Here is a 16406-nt window from a genome sequence, read left to right on the forward strand (position 1 = left end):
TTACATCAAGTATTATACAGCTGGCTTCTGTCTAACGTGTGTAATGTCTCTTCTACCCAGCAGAACAGATCTGCTCCAGCCAATGGAAAGAGAGGTGCTCCTAGGAAGGAGGAAGCGCAGACTGGAGACGGGGCTAAAAAGCAAAGGTCGGCTGCAGTTTCCGTCAAAGTGGCGGCGGTGCCGAAACCCATCAGAGGAAAGAGCGGTAACCACAAGACGGCGGCGAATGACTCGGCTCTGCCGGAGAAGAGGAGTGCGGCCGTCAATCGAATACGCTCTACTTCGACCAGCTCTCTGGGGTCTGAGGTGGTTGAGGAAGGACGGCCGGACTCTCCCAGGAAGGCAGTCCAGGAAGTGCCTGATAAAAATAAAACAACTGAACGTGAGGAGACTTCACATCCAAGTGAAGACGCTCATGAAGAGTCTGCGGAGGACCAAAGGGAGGCTACTGGAAAGGCTTTAATGACGGAGGCCGCTGTGGATAAACCAAAGAATCATAGCAGGGTGAGTACTGTGAGCATGTTTGAGTGTGTCCACCGAAACGCGTCCTCTGTGATTAAACCTGGTTGTTCAATGTGTGGGCGGAGTCATTTGGTTTGTTTTCTTTTGGGTTAGATAAAATATAAATAATCCTTTGTGGATATAAAGTAACAAAGAAAACGTGTCTTCAGCATGGTTAGTTATTAATATGAGCACAGGTTTTTACAACTTATTTATTTTTATTATAACTTTTTTTTTTTTTTTTTACTTCTGGCTTAGCAGCAAAATGGAAAATAGCTTCTTCGTCTTTGTTAGAGAAACGCATGACATAAACAAAGATTATCCCTAATATTTTATGTTGAGACCTTGCCAAGATGACATAATGTAGTATAAAAAGAAAATAGTACTTTGAACAAAAGTTAAACAACAATTTGTTAAAGTTTTGTTAAATACAAGTAAAATGTATAAAACTACAGAAAACATTTTATGAATATCTGATTTGTTATAAATTATGGAGTGCTATTACTGATGAACATTAAATTAATAGTGTATGTATTGTGGGGCCAGCGAAACAGAAACTATAAAATATACTACTACTACTGATGTTAATACCAAATCTCATGTCACTGCTATCATATTGATAATGATAAACAGGCTCTCCTGAATAGGCAAAAAAAACATATGTATGTCTTTTTGTCATGAAATAGTCATTACCTTACATATAAGTTGCCACAATTACTACTTTCTACTATGTAGCATATTCACATTTAGTTTATCCCTTTACCAGCACTGTTAATTCTAGCCAAAGCTACGAGAAACCGTTTCCTAATCGCCACCTGGCTTTAAACCACGTCGTCTATGATGTGACCGTGACACAGAGGAAACGCTGCCTTTGAATTCATCTGATACTTCATGACCGACGACCTGCCATTTTGAGATTTCACAAGAACGTTGCACATTCAAAAGAGCCGCTAGAAAACTTACTTCGATAGGCCTACTTGTCCCCTCTCATTTCCGACGCACCGGCAATAAAGTCAAGCAGCTCGCAGATATATTTAGAATACGTTAAACAATATAGTTTAACCGCTCCTCTACTGATAAACATGGAATTAGCTCACTTATTTTGTCCATCAAAAAATGTACTGTTGCTTTAAATGACCTCACAAAGAGAAAGTGACATCATTTGAGCTTTTGGTGCTGCCTAGCCTAGAACAAAGGCAGGCATGTACTGAAATTGATTTACATTGTTTATTTGTTAATTTTTTACGTTAGACAGGGTCCGTCAAGCTCAAACCAACCACCCCGTCACGCAAAATAGATTGGAAAACTGATTTTTATTCAAATTTTTACACTATTAATGCAAAGAAAATGATATTTCACATTGAATACACGTATGCCAGGTCAGGAATTTGGAGAACTGCAGCCATTTAAGGTAGAAATTTACTGTTTCCTGTTGTAATGATTGTTTCAAATGATTAAATTGGAACCTACATGTGCATCTCAAAATATTAGAATATTAATATAAATTAATAATAATGTTTTATGCACTCAGTACTTGGTCTGAGGTCCTTTTGCATGAAGTACTGCATCAATGCGGCGTGACATGGAGGCAATCAGCCCAAAGCACTGGTGAGGTGTTATGGAAGCCCAGGTAGCTTTGATAGTGGCCTGCAGCTCGTTTGTATTGTTGGGTCTGGTAATTTTCCTCTCTATGGGGTTCAGGTCAGGCGAGTTGGCTGGCCAATCAAGCACAGTAATACCATGATCAGCAAACCTAGTGGTATTGACCCTGTAGGCAGGTACCACGTCCTGCTGGAAAATGAAATCGGCATCTCCATAAAGATTTACGTATAATTAATCTAATCTAGCTGCTGTGAGGGAGGAGGCCTCTTTGCATTTTATTAGGCCAAACGTACCGATCTCTTAATAAGTCTGTAACATCAGCAGGCATTCACAAGAACAGCAACTTAGTTGTTTTTTGTTTTTTTTGTATACTCACCCCTAGTTTTTAAAGTTTTCAGAAAGTTAAAATAATTTAAGGAAGTGAAATGTTCCATAAATGCATGTTGAATAAAATTCTTGTTTTGTGGACTAATCAAATAAATGTAACTTTTATTAGACATTTTTAAGTGAATTAGTATTTTTTTTGTTCAAACAATGAGGCCACTGATACGTTGAATTCATATTTCAAGATTTAAATCTAAAAAATCGAAGAATTAAAGAAAACCCCATTAAATTACATACTTCCAACAAAAGGACATTTTACTAGTAGGAAAACATTAGATTTTTAAAATGTATTTCTTGTATTACTACTCAAAGGGTGTACAAATTGTCCGTGACGGGGTGGTACAAGAATGGCTCCCATGTGTCAATAAAAAGGATGATATTAATAAATATTTTGTGCGTGAGGTGGGAAAATGTGTTTTCTGGTGGGGTTTAACATATCTTTAGAAGTGGCACCCCTTTCGTAGATTGACTTTTCAACTGCTGTAAGTGATGTTTAAGAATATTTAGAAGTAATGAATTAGAGAGAAATTAGGGGACCGTTCGCTAGAACTGTTTCAGAAATAAATCTATAATGAATGTGATCACTGAGTGTGAGAGCTACCAGGTGCTACTCACTGTGGCTCTGGTAGACTGCGGTCAGCTGATGTTTTGTTCTGTGGTGCTGCAGTGTTAACGGCGCGGCTGCAGCGCGTGCAACACTCATGACATGAGGGAAGGATCCAACTCTGTTTCTCTTATTTAATTGTCGTTTTTCGGCTTTTATAAACGCAATAAATCGGTTGGGCTCAAGCAGCAGAGTATACTTGAGTTTAACATGGTCATTAACAGTTGCAGGTTAAAAGTAGGTAGGTTTTTATTTAATGAAATGATAGAATAATTCAAATCTGCCTGTATAGAAAGGCAGTGAGACTTTGTTGTTGCACACAGTAGTTTAACGTGTGCACTGTCTTTAAATGAAGGCGTGGTATGCGTACAGTACGTGTGCTCAGTCTCTGGTATGTGTTTTTAAAGATCCGGTGAGCCAGTGAGTTTTTAAACCTGCCCCAGCAGGGTTGTATCAGCACATGGCGTGCTTAGAACAGGTCACACACCAACAAATGTGTAAAAACTGCCGTAGTGTTTGCTGTGCACCAGCCTTGATTTTATAAAGGCTGTGATTTAAGGCCAAACAAGGTCATAATTTAAGCTACAAGAAGTGTTTCATCTTTTCTGTAGAAGCTCTGTGATTTTGGGTAGGAAGGTGAAGGTGAAATGGGGAAAAAAGGCTTTTTGAATGAAAACGCACGAGGGATTTCATCTGAAAATGTCTTGCACTAAGTTGACATAAGAATGGATTTGTCAACATTCCTCACTTTCCCAAGTCCCGGACTGCTCGGTGTGCACAAATAGCTGGGCAATGACAACCAACACCAGTTTCTATAAGTTGAGCCTTTCCCGAGACAGATGCCAGATCCTCGTCCGCAAACTAACTCCATGTGTGCTGGTGTTTATAGAGTCAGAGGGGGAGGAACATGGAGGGGTGGGGGTGGGGGTAACACAGAGAGAGAGAGAGGGAAAAAATTGGCCTGTTCAGAGCCGGGATTCTCAAGGGGAATGTACAACACAATAGCAACTTTTTTTTTTTTTTAACCCCTCTTGTGGTTGCAGCATACTCCCAATTTTCCCTCCTCCCTCTCCTTCCTTCTCTCTCTTTTCCTCCTCCCACTCTGTCTAACACACTCTCTTCTTTACACCTCCCCTGTGCTCCTTCACTGCCTCCCTCGCTTTCTCCAGTCCACATTTCTGACTCTGAGCAGGGAATGGCTAACACCATGGTCTCGGTGCACAGCGCCGAGCTGGGGCCCCTTGGCTGGGACGCCGTCACTAAACGTCAGCTTTTCCTACAGAAAGTCTCATCCAAGCTGGGGCCCAATGCCAGGCAGCAGGGTAGAGGCGCCAGAGTGGATAAGGGGTCCTCGGGAACGGCTCCACCTCCAGGGTCAGGGACCGCGCCTCCGGAACAGGGGAGCCCCGGGCCCAGGCAAACTAAGAGTATCGGCTCCACATTGGCAGAGAGTGGACAGAGCGCCGGGAGTGGATCTCCAACGAGAGTGAGGCAGAGGCAAAGTCAGTGTCAGGGTGAGTGAATATGGTGTCTGAAAGGTAAACACACAGCAGCACGCTGCACATGGAGCGTGTATCTGCTCCAAAACACGCTTCAGTTTCTCTGTATCTGTGTGGAAAAACTTGTTTCGTCTCTGCAGCAGACTCAGGAAATGATCAGGCTGACACTGCAGAGCTGTGAGTTAAAATGCCTTCCACATACCACTAAACCACTTACATGCGTGCGCACACACACTCTGTTTTGCGACTTCTACACTGGCACACACACACCGTGAGCAAGTTGCTGACGGACAGGCACGTACTGTTACTGTGCATTTGTACGGGGGAAACTAATTTTCCCCCGTACTTCCCTGTTTGTGCTCAGAGGAAGTTAAAGAAGCTGTGAAGTTTTTCTCTTGTAAACATTTTTTCTCGGTCATTCTGTTTTTTGTTTTCCCTCCTTCTCCTCTTTCTTTTTTCCTCAAGGGAATTTCATGTCAGCGTTTGTTTCCTCTTTGTCACTTTTGAGCGTGTTTGTGTTGAATGGTGAAATGGAGAGGGCTGCTGGCGTCATGTCAGTCACATCCTGACATTGTAGCCCGTAGAGTCTGTGTGTGTGTGTGTTTTGGTAAATATAGTGTATGCTGCTGGTGATGAGACACGATTGAGAAACTGAACTTGAACATGGTGTCCCCTGTCTGGTGCCCATTGGCCTGTAATTCCTCTTGGAAAACGTGGATGTGCGTTTCTGTGGATGGTGTGTGTGTGTGTGTGTTAAACCAGATCTTTCTTTTTACAAAGGTCACATTCTGATGGACAAAAGCTTGTCTGTCCTCTTTGCTGAAACACAGGAACAAACTGCTGCCTCTTGACTTCAGACTGAGACGGGCATTAATGGATTCTTTTGAGTGTGTGTGTGTGTGCGTGCACAGTGGGCCATTTTGTATTTGACTTGATTACTTCATTACAAATATTTTCCATCACAACGTTATCCAGCGTATTCATGTGCTCAGTGTTTTTAGCTGTGATGGGCTTCTGCAGACAGTGAAGCCTGCTTGTAAGAAAAGAGAATTTCACCTAAATCAGGGCAAATAGACCAGTCCACATTTTATCAAGGGGTCAGTTTGGGGTCAGGTCTTGCTTTAGCACTTCAATAGATTGTCCCCTCGATTCACTATCTGTGAAGTTAACTGCTAAGCATCCATCTGCACATCTCATCGCGCAAACAGTTGACTGTATCCTGTGGCCACATAGACACCGGAGCATATGGTTGACTTCCCTGCCATGCGTATTCAGGTTTTGACTGTTGAGTTTGAGTGGATTTGGTTATGTCCCTCAACCATTTACTGCTGTAGATTACCTACTGTAAGACGTACCAGCTGTGTTACGCCTGACATTATCTTTGTAGGTCTGTCTTACACATTGCGCGTCTGACTCAGTTACTGAGGAAGGAACATCTGCATTTTCTGTCATGAGTACTCAAACTAAAGACTGCGATCCACAGATGGTAAGACCCCAGTTTTCTTTCTAACCAGCATTATAAGAAGGGTAAATAACGCACTCTCTTATAGCATACTGACAGAAGAACCGATAACTCAACGTTGTGAAGTCTTGAAAACATATTTCAGGTGTAGCAGCCTGTTAGCTTATAATCTAGTATACCTTACATTACTGCTGACCATTTTTTAAGTACACCATGACTTCACGGGGCGGCTGTGGCTCAGGGGGTCCCCTTAGGCTTAACCTTGAAATGTGAATGTATATTTCTGTTTGTGATGGCAGAGGCTCTACTCAGTGTGTGTGAGAGAATGTGATGTTGTATAAAAGTGCTTTGAGGCACTATACACCTACAGACCATTTACTTCAGATGAAGCTTAAAAAAAAACGTAGGTTTCTATCAAATCATCACAGTGAACTTCCCCTGATTTTTTTTCTTTTTTTTTTTCTTTAGTATCCTGGGGTCATGCAGTTGAGAGCAGGATCTGTTTTCAATCATCAGTGTCTTGTTGGTGCCTTCAGGTGCTAGTTGGAGACACAGACAATGGACATCTGAATTTGCTGTCTAAAACAATAATAAAAACCCAGAATAAAATCAATAAAGAATTCTAAATCAAGGACAACTGGACTTGGTTGAAGATACTCAAAGATGTTTTTCCTCTCTAGGCAAAGATTGTTGAAGTGGAAGAACATGCAAATTTATTAGCCGCTGAACGGTTTTAAAGCCAGAAACTGACTGGTTCAGACTCGGATGTTAGTTTTTTAGTTTGGTCTTATGGTTAGAATTAGGCTAAGTCTGTGATTACAAAAGGAATGTAGTCATTAAAAGGACTGGTGTAGTCAGACAATTGTGTGTGTACATGTGTGTTTTTGTGTATCAACAGTAAGCACGAGGCAGATCTTTAGTGAGCCAGCTCTTACCTAACGTTGACTTCCAAGATAACAGAATCCAGCTGCTTTCCTCTGGCTGGCTTTCTGTCAGAACTGAAACCAAATGAAGCCAGATGTTTTCTGCTGGCTGCAGTTACAGTACAAGTTTTTACTGCTCCTCTACCTTTGCCCACAGAGATTGTGTGTCTTAATGTGAGGTAATGTAATTGTGGAGAACACATGTAAGCCTTTTCTCCCTCTCTTTCTTACAAGCCCTCTTTTTTCACAGTTCTTTGTGCTCTCTCTCTCTCTGTTAAAGTTGTGTTGCAGTGTATAATAGGAGACGGCACAAAACGTGTGGCAGTGTATTGCTAATGCATTAGAAATTACCAGTTATTATAATAGTTAATGATTTTTTATTTTTATTTTTTTCCCCAAAGTCAATGAATTGTGTCTGTAATGATGAATAATTTATTTACGGGCTTCTGTGTTTTCTCTCTCTCTCCCAGGTATCCCCAAACTTCGCACCACCGCAGAGCGAGCATCTGCATTGGCTGCCCCGGGTCCCGTGTTGTCCAACTCAAAACCAACAGCCAATCAGCAGCCAGCATCTGCGTCACTTGGACGACCTGCCTCATCCCCTGTGTCCAAACTTCCTGTTAAGGGAATACCCACAAGCCTCAGTTCATCGTCACTGGGAAACAACGAGAACAATGGAGGCAAAGGTGAGGTGGTGGTGGTGGGGGGGGAGGTGCAATTTAAACAAGCTCTCTTCCTCTCTCTCTCGCACGCCCGCACACACCTGCTTCAAGACAGCACCATCGTTCCTGTACCTAAAAAGTCTGCAGTAGTCTGAACGACTGCCGCTCTGTGGCTCTCACCCCCATTCTGATGAAGGGCTCGAGAAACTAGTTCTCCGCTGCCCTCCACTCAGTCCTCACACACCTTGAGGAAAAACAACTCCTACATCAGAATACCTTTTCAGCTTGTACAGAGGAGCGACTGAAAGCATCCTGACTGGAAACATCACCAACATGGGATGTGCGCGGCCCAGAACCGGAGGGCTCTGCAGCGAGTGATTAAAGCCGCCCTGAAGATCATTGCCACCCGTCTCCCGAGCATCAGCGATATCTGTGAGGATACTAAAAGACGACGAAGAAGAGATTGAACAAACTCTCACATTTGGTCTCATGTGACAATAATCACCGTTCACCCTCGGGTGACGCCAATGACCATAACAAGCTGGAAGCACTAACGAACCACCATCTTGATTACGACCCCACAGAGGTTAAATCTCTGAGCCGGGAACTGGTAGCAACAGAGCCAGAGTGTCTGTGTGAAAAGCCACAGCCTGCATGCCGGTGTTGCCCAGTTTATTGTGGGATCTCTGTATGAAAGCGGTTGTGTTTCGGGTGACGCTCGCTCACGAGTCGAGCTGAGCGAGCGGACGAGCGCACACCTGGTTGCGGTCTTAAAACTGCACCGCTAGTGGCCGCTGAAAACTACATATTACACTTTTAACTAATATATTAGCAGTAAGCTACATAGTATAATATTAAATGAAATTATTAAGAATATTGTAATATAATTGGTATATTATACTAATAGTATACTATTAAATTAGAGGTATTCTTTTTGTTTAATGCTATAATACTGATAGTCATTCATACTAGTCCCTCCTCCAGGTTGTGGGCAGATTTAGCCAGAGTCAGGATGACATTAAGTGCTGCTTCTAACCGCCTCCTCCTGAGAGCAACATGTTCCCCTTGTTTTCCATCTGTTTTACTAAAGCTATTGTTATAAATATTGTTCAGTAATCTTGTGTGGTGTGGGTTGCGAGGGTGGTGCTGGTGTATCCGTCCCTGGTTCGAAACTAAATTACAAGTCCCGCATTCCACAAGCCGCACTGCAGCAATCGCAGTTTTCTGTGAAGAGTGTTTTAAAAAGCTGTTTTCAATGTGTTTTTCACTGTGCTTCTAAATTTCTTTGTGTGCTCCTAAATGCTTAGGAGAAAAGTTAGAGCCCTGAAGTATACGCGCATGTTTAATTATTTACCTCTTACGGTTGTCCCTAATGTTGCTCGTGTTCTTAATTTTACGATCTTGGAAAGCACTTTGTGCAGAAATAAAATGATTTCTTTACACCTAGTAAATGTGTCGATCCACATGGACTTCTCAACATTTGTCTCTTGAAAAGAAAGGTTGAGACTGGAACCCTGAGGCCATTATACTGTATGAACACACCAGTTTGTGTGTGACCAGAGCCACATGAACATGGGTGTGTTCTGCAAGTCAGACGATATTGCAACGCAGCTCAAAACAACAATAGAACTTACTATTATCAATTTCTGCTGGTCTTTGTTAGCTGAAAAATGCTTTAGTTTCTGTGCAGCCCCTTCACATATCCTTAAACACACAAACCTGAGACGGACGGGATTGTGTCCAACGTTACCCTACTGAGTCTCCCGCCTTGACACCCCAACAACACACAGACATCTGATAAAGCACACATGCTTTCATTTCACTCCTCCATTAGTACAAGTGGAGCGATAACTACGTCAGACAGATAGCAGTGTTTGTGTCGTACAGCCATTAAAGAACCATAATCGGCATCCTAATCTATCAAATTGTATATGTAGTGTGGGTGGCCATGTGTGCTTTGATTCAAATATGCTTAACAAGGTCGTTTTTTCTGTCTGTTTTTTTTGTGTATGTATGAGAGCGATTAAAGGAACAGACTAGCATTTAGTTTAGAGGACTGCTCTCTTTCCTCCACCACACCACCTAGTTTACATTTCACACTTCAGCTGTACAAAGCAAGTTTGCCAGTAATTTGTAAAGATTTGTCCATGAGTCTGTTCCTCAGGTCTCTCCTTTTACTCTATTTATCTACCTTATTTTCTCTATTAGAAATATTGCTTTAGGAAAGGATAGATGATATTAACATTCAAAAAAAAAGCTGACACTATATAAACAATTCTTTAGTATTTTAATATCTCCTGTGTCCTCTTTTCTATAGTGTCGCCATCATCTCCAGGAGCTCCAGCACCAACGGGGACCAAGCCAGATGACCGGATCAGCAGAAGTACACTTCCTGTGTGCAGCCAGAGCACGGCAAACCCCGTCATCTCCAGCACTGCAGCTACCACCAACACCAATACTCCCAGTCCCGCAGTTACCAGCGCTAACAGCCCTGTCCCTGCTGCTCCAAAGCCTCCTGCAATGAGGAGCAGAGCTCTGTCACTGCAGGCCAGGACCACTGCTGCAGGTGGGTGAGACACCCAAATCTTTCACAAGCAGTTGTATAAATGACACACAATTAGCTTATCCATTTACTCACTGTTTTCAATTAGTAATAAGATTCAAATGATATACATGTTTGTAGGCTGAGTCCAGTTTTTATTTTGATTTATTTTTGACATTTGAATGTGACAAACTGCACCATGTCCAAGTGGAGCAGATTTTAGATGGTGGTCAATGAGAATCACATGGCTTTAGATGGCATGGCAGACGGTTGTGTCATAGTATTTCTGAAATGGTTAGGGATACAGGCAGGGTCATGGAAGCGTTTCATGTTCATAACGGGGCTCATTATGAGTCAAAGTGAGAAAATGTAGGTAAAAATTAACCACTGATGGAAATGCTGTTCTGTTTCCACACGAACGTTACAAAAGAATTTAGTTTTTACCTTCTTGGGCAGATTTATTTTGATGCCACAAGATTGCAGTTTAACTTGAGAAGTCCTGTGATGGGATTTAACTTCTTCTGTCCTCTCCACAGGTCTGAAGACAGTCGCCAACAACAGCACAGCTAAGACAGCATCTGCCAATCAAGCAGCAGCAAAGACCGCTCCTTCTGCCAATCAGGGGCCGACGAAGCAAGCATCCCAGTATCCCTTGCAAAGAAGCGGATCGGCGAGACTCAGTCGACTGAACAGCACAGGTAAGGATGTGTGCGATTGTGTGACTATTACCTGCTTGTGTACTCATGTTGTGTGTAAAGGGCTGCAGGTGTGTCAGCGTCTCACCTGCATTAATCCCATGATTCTTGGCAGTGGCTATAATGGCAAACATCCAACTTAATCACAGCTACTATATGTGATTTGTGGGTCGTTGACATGTGTATGCAATGCATCATGGATGATGTTGGAATGAGAGCACCTGAACGTATTTCATCTGGTGCTCTGAAGGCATTTTTGGGAGAACAACTTTCGCTTTGTGCCAAACAAGGATGCTTTTGCTTAAAACTCTTAAAGATGCTGCTGTTAGCATGATGGAAAAATGGAACCAGACTATGTCACTCTGGAGCTGGAGAAAATATGCTTGAGGCTTGGTTTTGTGGTCTGCAGATGTTATGTTCTGTAGAAGTGCACATTTCTGTCCTATTAAAAACAGAAGTGTATGCGTGCGGCCGCTTGTTGCGCTCATAGACGGCCGGACGGACACAAGCATGCCTGTGTTTTTAGTAGTCACAAGTGTGCACACAAGTGTACTGAATGTACGTGCGTCTTGTCCTTCGCAACCCTTTCAACGCCCCATAGGCCGGCTACTCTTCATAAGTGTCACATGTTCATGTGACTCATAACGCACTCGGATCAGAGCGCTCAGTGGTTTACTCTCTGTTGATCGTGGTATTGATTCTGACATGCGCGCACACACAGGCTCTGGTTATATTGTCCTAGAACTGTTTTATGGTCTTAGGGGACAGAATGTCTGTGGTGATATTTTTTTTGAAGGTTGATTTGAAGTTAATATTTCGGTCAGATTTCTTTTCTTTCTTGCATTTCGCTGTACAGTGCAAATTACAGTTTTACCAGGCAGTGTTTACGTGAAAATGTATCTGAAAATATAAAAACTCAATGATCATTGTATTTGAATATGATCTCAGCTCTGTGGATGGCCAGGTGATAATGAATTTATTTTGACCACTAAATACGTTGTTTTTATCTTCAGAATATAGCTCAGGAGAATCAGCTGCTGTCTTAATTTCTTGTAGGAGGAAGCTCTAGTGAAGTGTGACTCTAGTTCTGTTCACACTGTATCAAGTGGCCACTTTTCTAAAGGCGGACTTTCTCCTTAAAGGAGGAATATAACTCGTGTGGTTTATAATTTTCATGTCTACCTAATCATTTCATTTTCTCTTTGGTATCCACTTCAGCATACAGCTATTTGCAAGTTAATGAGGTCCACCTGGCTCATGCACTGCAATACACACCAGCTTAGTAATAAATCCTACCACCGTGAATGTTTTTCTTGAAACCGTTTTAGAGAGGTGTTAATTCAACTGCACGCTTAATAAAAAGGCTGACTGTTCTTCTAATATTTAGTTAACACCACTTTATGCGGTGAACATTATCAGAAGCACCTCAGTATAATGCAATGCAAGCACCACAAACCTCAGCCTGTAAAATAATAATAATAATAAAGTTGAATTAACACCTCTCTAAAACCATTTCAGCAGCAAAGAAATGAAAATACATTAACAGGGTTTACAGGGCAACGGTTACCATTTTCCTGTCAACACATCTCCCTCCGCAGAAAAAACCTTAAATTTTGGCTTCTCTCCTTTTTGAAAACGCACCTAAATTGCTAAACAAACAAGCCGTCTGCGTCTTTCTCTTCTAAAAGGCAAAATGTGGTTTGATCAAGAATGCAAGATCTGAGAAAAATGGCAAATGAAAACCACTGGCAGCCATAAATTTAAAAAAACAACATACAATTAGGAACACAAATCAACATTTTAAGAGATTATCCTAAGCACTACCCATCCAAACTGGTGAAAATGTTGGCTTTCGACTCCGTGTGGTGTGAAGGGCTTTATAACGGACTCTACCGTTATGGGAGCAAAATGTACACTGTATTTGGAAAATAGGTGCGCTGCAAAAAAATTGGAGACACAATCTGAATTCTTCACCCGGAAAAGAGGTGATCGTCAGAGCTGCAGTTTACGTCCAACTTGCTGTTCAGTTGGTTCAATGAGCTGCTCCTGGCCTCCCCTCCCAGACGGGGAGCTTAAATTTCTGTTTATGCTGATGACATGGGCCCAGAAAAGAGCCCCCTATGTCAGCTGTGGTGAAACTAACTGCCTGCTCTCAGACCAGCCTCACAACAACACTGCTTCCACTCAGAGGAAATAAAGTGTAAAGAAACAGTAACAATATCTGGCCCTGAAAAGAGATGAACTCTCAGAATATCCCTCTCCCATCTGACAGCAGAGACAGATCCTAACTAAGTATTGGCTCAGTGGCAAGAACAGGGAGACACATAAAAATCATGGCAACAACAAAAAAACAGAATGTGTGGTCAGTGTTGGGCAGGCGAGGCCGAGACAGAGGCGCAATTCCTCCTACGCTGTGAAACATTCAGTGAAATAAGGAACATTTACTTTTAAAAGTTCGACAGCTGAGCTCTCAACATGAAAAACACTCTGAGCAGACCGGGAATATCCTGCTGCACACTATCAACGTGCCCCAACACAGTTTTAACATTCATTAAGAAAATGATAATCCTGCGGTGTTTATAGAGGTATATGTATTTTTATTTTACATATATTTATTTTAATAGCACAATTCTTCTGTTTATGTAAATGTTTTTTATATATCACTTGTTTTGGTAATTTCATAATATCGTCTGTTTCCCATGCTAATAAATTAACATCTAATTGAGGAAGAGAGAGAGAGATGAGTTTGTACTTTGCTGCTTTGGCAAAATTGTTTTGAAACTTCCGTGCCAATAAGGGAAAGAGAGAGAGAGAGAGAGACTCCTCCCACCCTGTTGGTCCCGACAGTATTTTATATGATTCATCTGACACGCTCTCTTCTTCAAACAGAGAAAGAGGAAAATAATGGTAGGAGTGTAGTGAGAGAGCGAGCAGCAGAGAGAGATTATTCAAATCCCTCCCCCTCCTCCTCTGCTGCAGCAGCACTGTGTGTGTGTGTGTGTGTGTGTGGTTCACAGAGGGAGTGTATAGATGCTTGTCTTTGTCCAGCCACCCTGTGTGTGTGTGTGTGTGTGTGTGTGTGTGTAAATGAGAGCTACATTTCTTTGCCAGTCTGTGAGACAAACACACACTCTGTGGTGTGCGTCACTGTGTGTGTCTTGTGTGTAACAGCAGAGGCGGACTACTAATCATCACCAGCGTTGAAGCTTTTCTCTCCTCCCTCTCTCTCTCTCACACTACCTCTCTCTCGTTTCCCTCCTCGTTCTCACTCTCCATCTTTCTCGTTGGATGATTCACGACCACCTGGACGACAGTGATGCACGCAGCTGTTTTTGGCGCCATTTTCTCTTCTTTTGGCAGAAACCAGTTTTCCTTCGGCTTTTATTTTTTTGCATTTGCGGTGGCTTTGAATCGATGAAGGCAGCTGGCAGCTTAACGGACTCCCTTTTTCCTCTTTTGTTTATGCTTCTCTTTCCCTCTGTTCCCGAGTCAGAGGTTTACCTTTTTAAATTTAAAATCCTGTTTTTGTCTTTATTTATTTTTTTCTGATCTCCAGGTGGATGCAAGACACAAAATCCTGCAGCAATAATTCTTCTTTTTTTTTTTTTCTTGTGGAATAATTTTCACTCTTTTCTTTAATTAAAGAGGAAACATTTTACCAACCAGAGACTTAAAACTTCAGTCTGAAGCAGCCATTGTGCATCTCAAATCATTCTTCAAGGAGATTCAAGTATTTCGGGAGCTTTATGATAACAAGGAAATAATTTCCTGAAATAGGTGACAGCAGGAAAAGACCTGGAGTTTGGACTACAAGCAGAAAAAAAAACTGGGTTGGTATTTCCTGCAGCCCAGGACTCCTAAAAAGACAATCCAGACTAGACACATCAGTCTAAAACCAAGTCTTGAGTATCTGAGTATTGGAGGACAAACAGAGACAATGTTATGGTCTCCCAGACTGTCGCTGTCCTACTTCCACGTGAAGCTGACAGCCAAAGGACTTTTCCGAAACCTTCAGCTGCTGTCGGGATGCAGGAAGAACACGGTGGTCTTCCACGCAGGTCTGAATATGCCGCTGTCCTCCATGTCCTCGCATCACCCAGCCATCAATTGTTTCATCTTTTCAACACATCCATCTTTCTGCTCATCAATCAACGCACATTTCAGGCCTACGGGTTGATCACCGTGTCCCCAACCTCCAGACCATCTGTGACCCCATCCTCCATAGCAGCTTTACACCAACCTGCTCATCCATCCATCCCTCCATCCACCATCTTCCTCTTTGCCATGTGCTCTTAAAGTGCTGGAAGATCCTCCATGTAGGCCTGAAACCGATACCCAGCACCTTTTCTTCATCCACCATAGATGCATGTCAGGGTGGGGTTTAAGTGGGATGCTACCACACCCTAGATATGGAGCTAACTGTGTTCTAGATGGGGCTGAGCAATTTTGAAAAAATATCTAATTGAGATTATTTTGACCGATATTGCAGTTGTGATATGATTTGTGATGTTAATAAATTATATTGTGATATTTGTGAGGACCTATACCAAACAAAGGTGTTTTCTTAAGTCTCTAGAATATGATGTTTAGGCCTGGACATCTCCGCCGCTCGACAATATTTAATTTTAAAATGGTATTTTGACCAACAAATAACCTTCAAAAAAGTTTGAGCCTCCTGCCATTTGAAAATTGCGATTAATTGTTCAGCCGTAGTTCGAAACTCCTTGCACATTTCTGATGGCATCATTTTTGCTACTAGGCAGCTGTAGCTCAGGAGGTAGAGCTGGTCGTCCACTAATCAGAAGGTTGGTGGTTCGCTCCCTCAGCCCGCAGGTTGAAGTGTCCTTGGGCAAGATACTGAACCCCAAATTGAAAGCAGTGCCTTTAGCGAGTATGTGTCTTCGTATCTAGTCTTCATTAGTGCTCCCTTTTGCAATTTGAGAAACTCAAAGAATAAATGATTTTGAAATTATGCCTGGAAGTAGCATCACAAGTGAGTGTAACCCAGAAACATGTGGCTGTGCCTCTATTTGCATTACCACAATAAAATACTTGTCTACCGATCAACTTTCTCCATATTACTTCATCCATCTTTTCAATCTGTCTTCCTCCTCTTCGGTGGGTGAGGTTGCCTTTGAATAAAGTGTAAGCATCAGCTTTGTTGACCCTTTTTTAGCTTAATCTTAGAGTCATGGGATGGCAAGACTCCAGATCAGCCTCAAAGGCCACTTCACCCTCTCACATCTCCTCCTCCTCCTTCCCTGCGTGGTGTTGGCAGCCATTGTTGCCTTCATCTCTCCTCCACTGCGGGGGATTTCATTATTGTCTGCGCCGGCAACCACATCCGCCATGGATGTATAGGGTTACGACAGGGCCGTCATTTATCTTTACACTATTGTATGCAGTGTGTGTGTGTGTGTGTGTGTGTGGAAGCTTTTTGCACGAGTGCCTGAGCAGTGGCGTGATGAATAACCGTGGCTGCAGGCTCCTTTTCAGCTATAGATACCCACGCTTAGAGGGCAGCAACCACGT

General features: G+C 42.5%; 1 protein-coding gene across 5 annotated transcripts in view; it reads left to right on the top strand.

The window, feature by feature from the left end:
* LOC123969456 (microtubule-associated tumor suppressor candidate 2-like) overlaps nucleotides 1–16406 on the top strand; it is a 69407-nt gene that overhangs the window by 27087 nt on the left and 25914 nt on the right. For 4 of the 5 annotated variants that reach the window (XM_046046856.1, XM_046046858.1, XM_046046859.1 and 1 more), the window contains exons 3-7: nucleotides 61–504; nucleotides 4374–4605; nucleotides 7446–7661; nucleotides 9955–10203; nucleotides 10716–10877. In XM_046046856.1, the coding sequence (XP_045902812.1) occupies nucleotides 61–504; nucleotides 4374–4605; nucleotides 7446–7661; nucleotides 9955–10203; nucleotides 10716–10877 (1303 nt within the window). The remainder of the gene's footprint in view (nucleotides 1–60; nucleotides 505–4373; nucleotides 4606–7445; nucleotides 7662–9954; nucleotides 10204–10715; nucleotides 10878–16406) is intronic. The other variant, XM_046046857.1, reaches the window with a different exon arrangement.

The sequence above is a fragment of the Micropterus dolomieu genome, linkage group LG04, assembly GCF_021292245.1.
Source record: "Micropterus dolomieu isolate WLL.071019.BEF.003 ecotype Adirondacks linkage group LG04, ASM2129224v1, whole genome shotgun sequence".
In the NCBI taxonomy this organism is placed as follows: Eukaryota; Metazoa; Chordata; class Actinopteri; order Centrarchiformes; family Centrarchidae; genus Micropterus; species Micropterus dolomieu.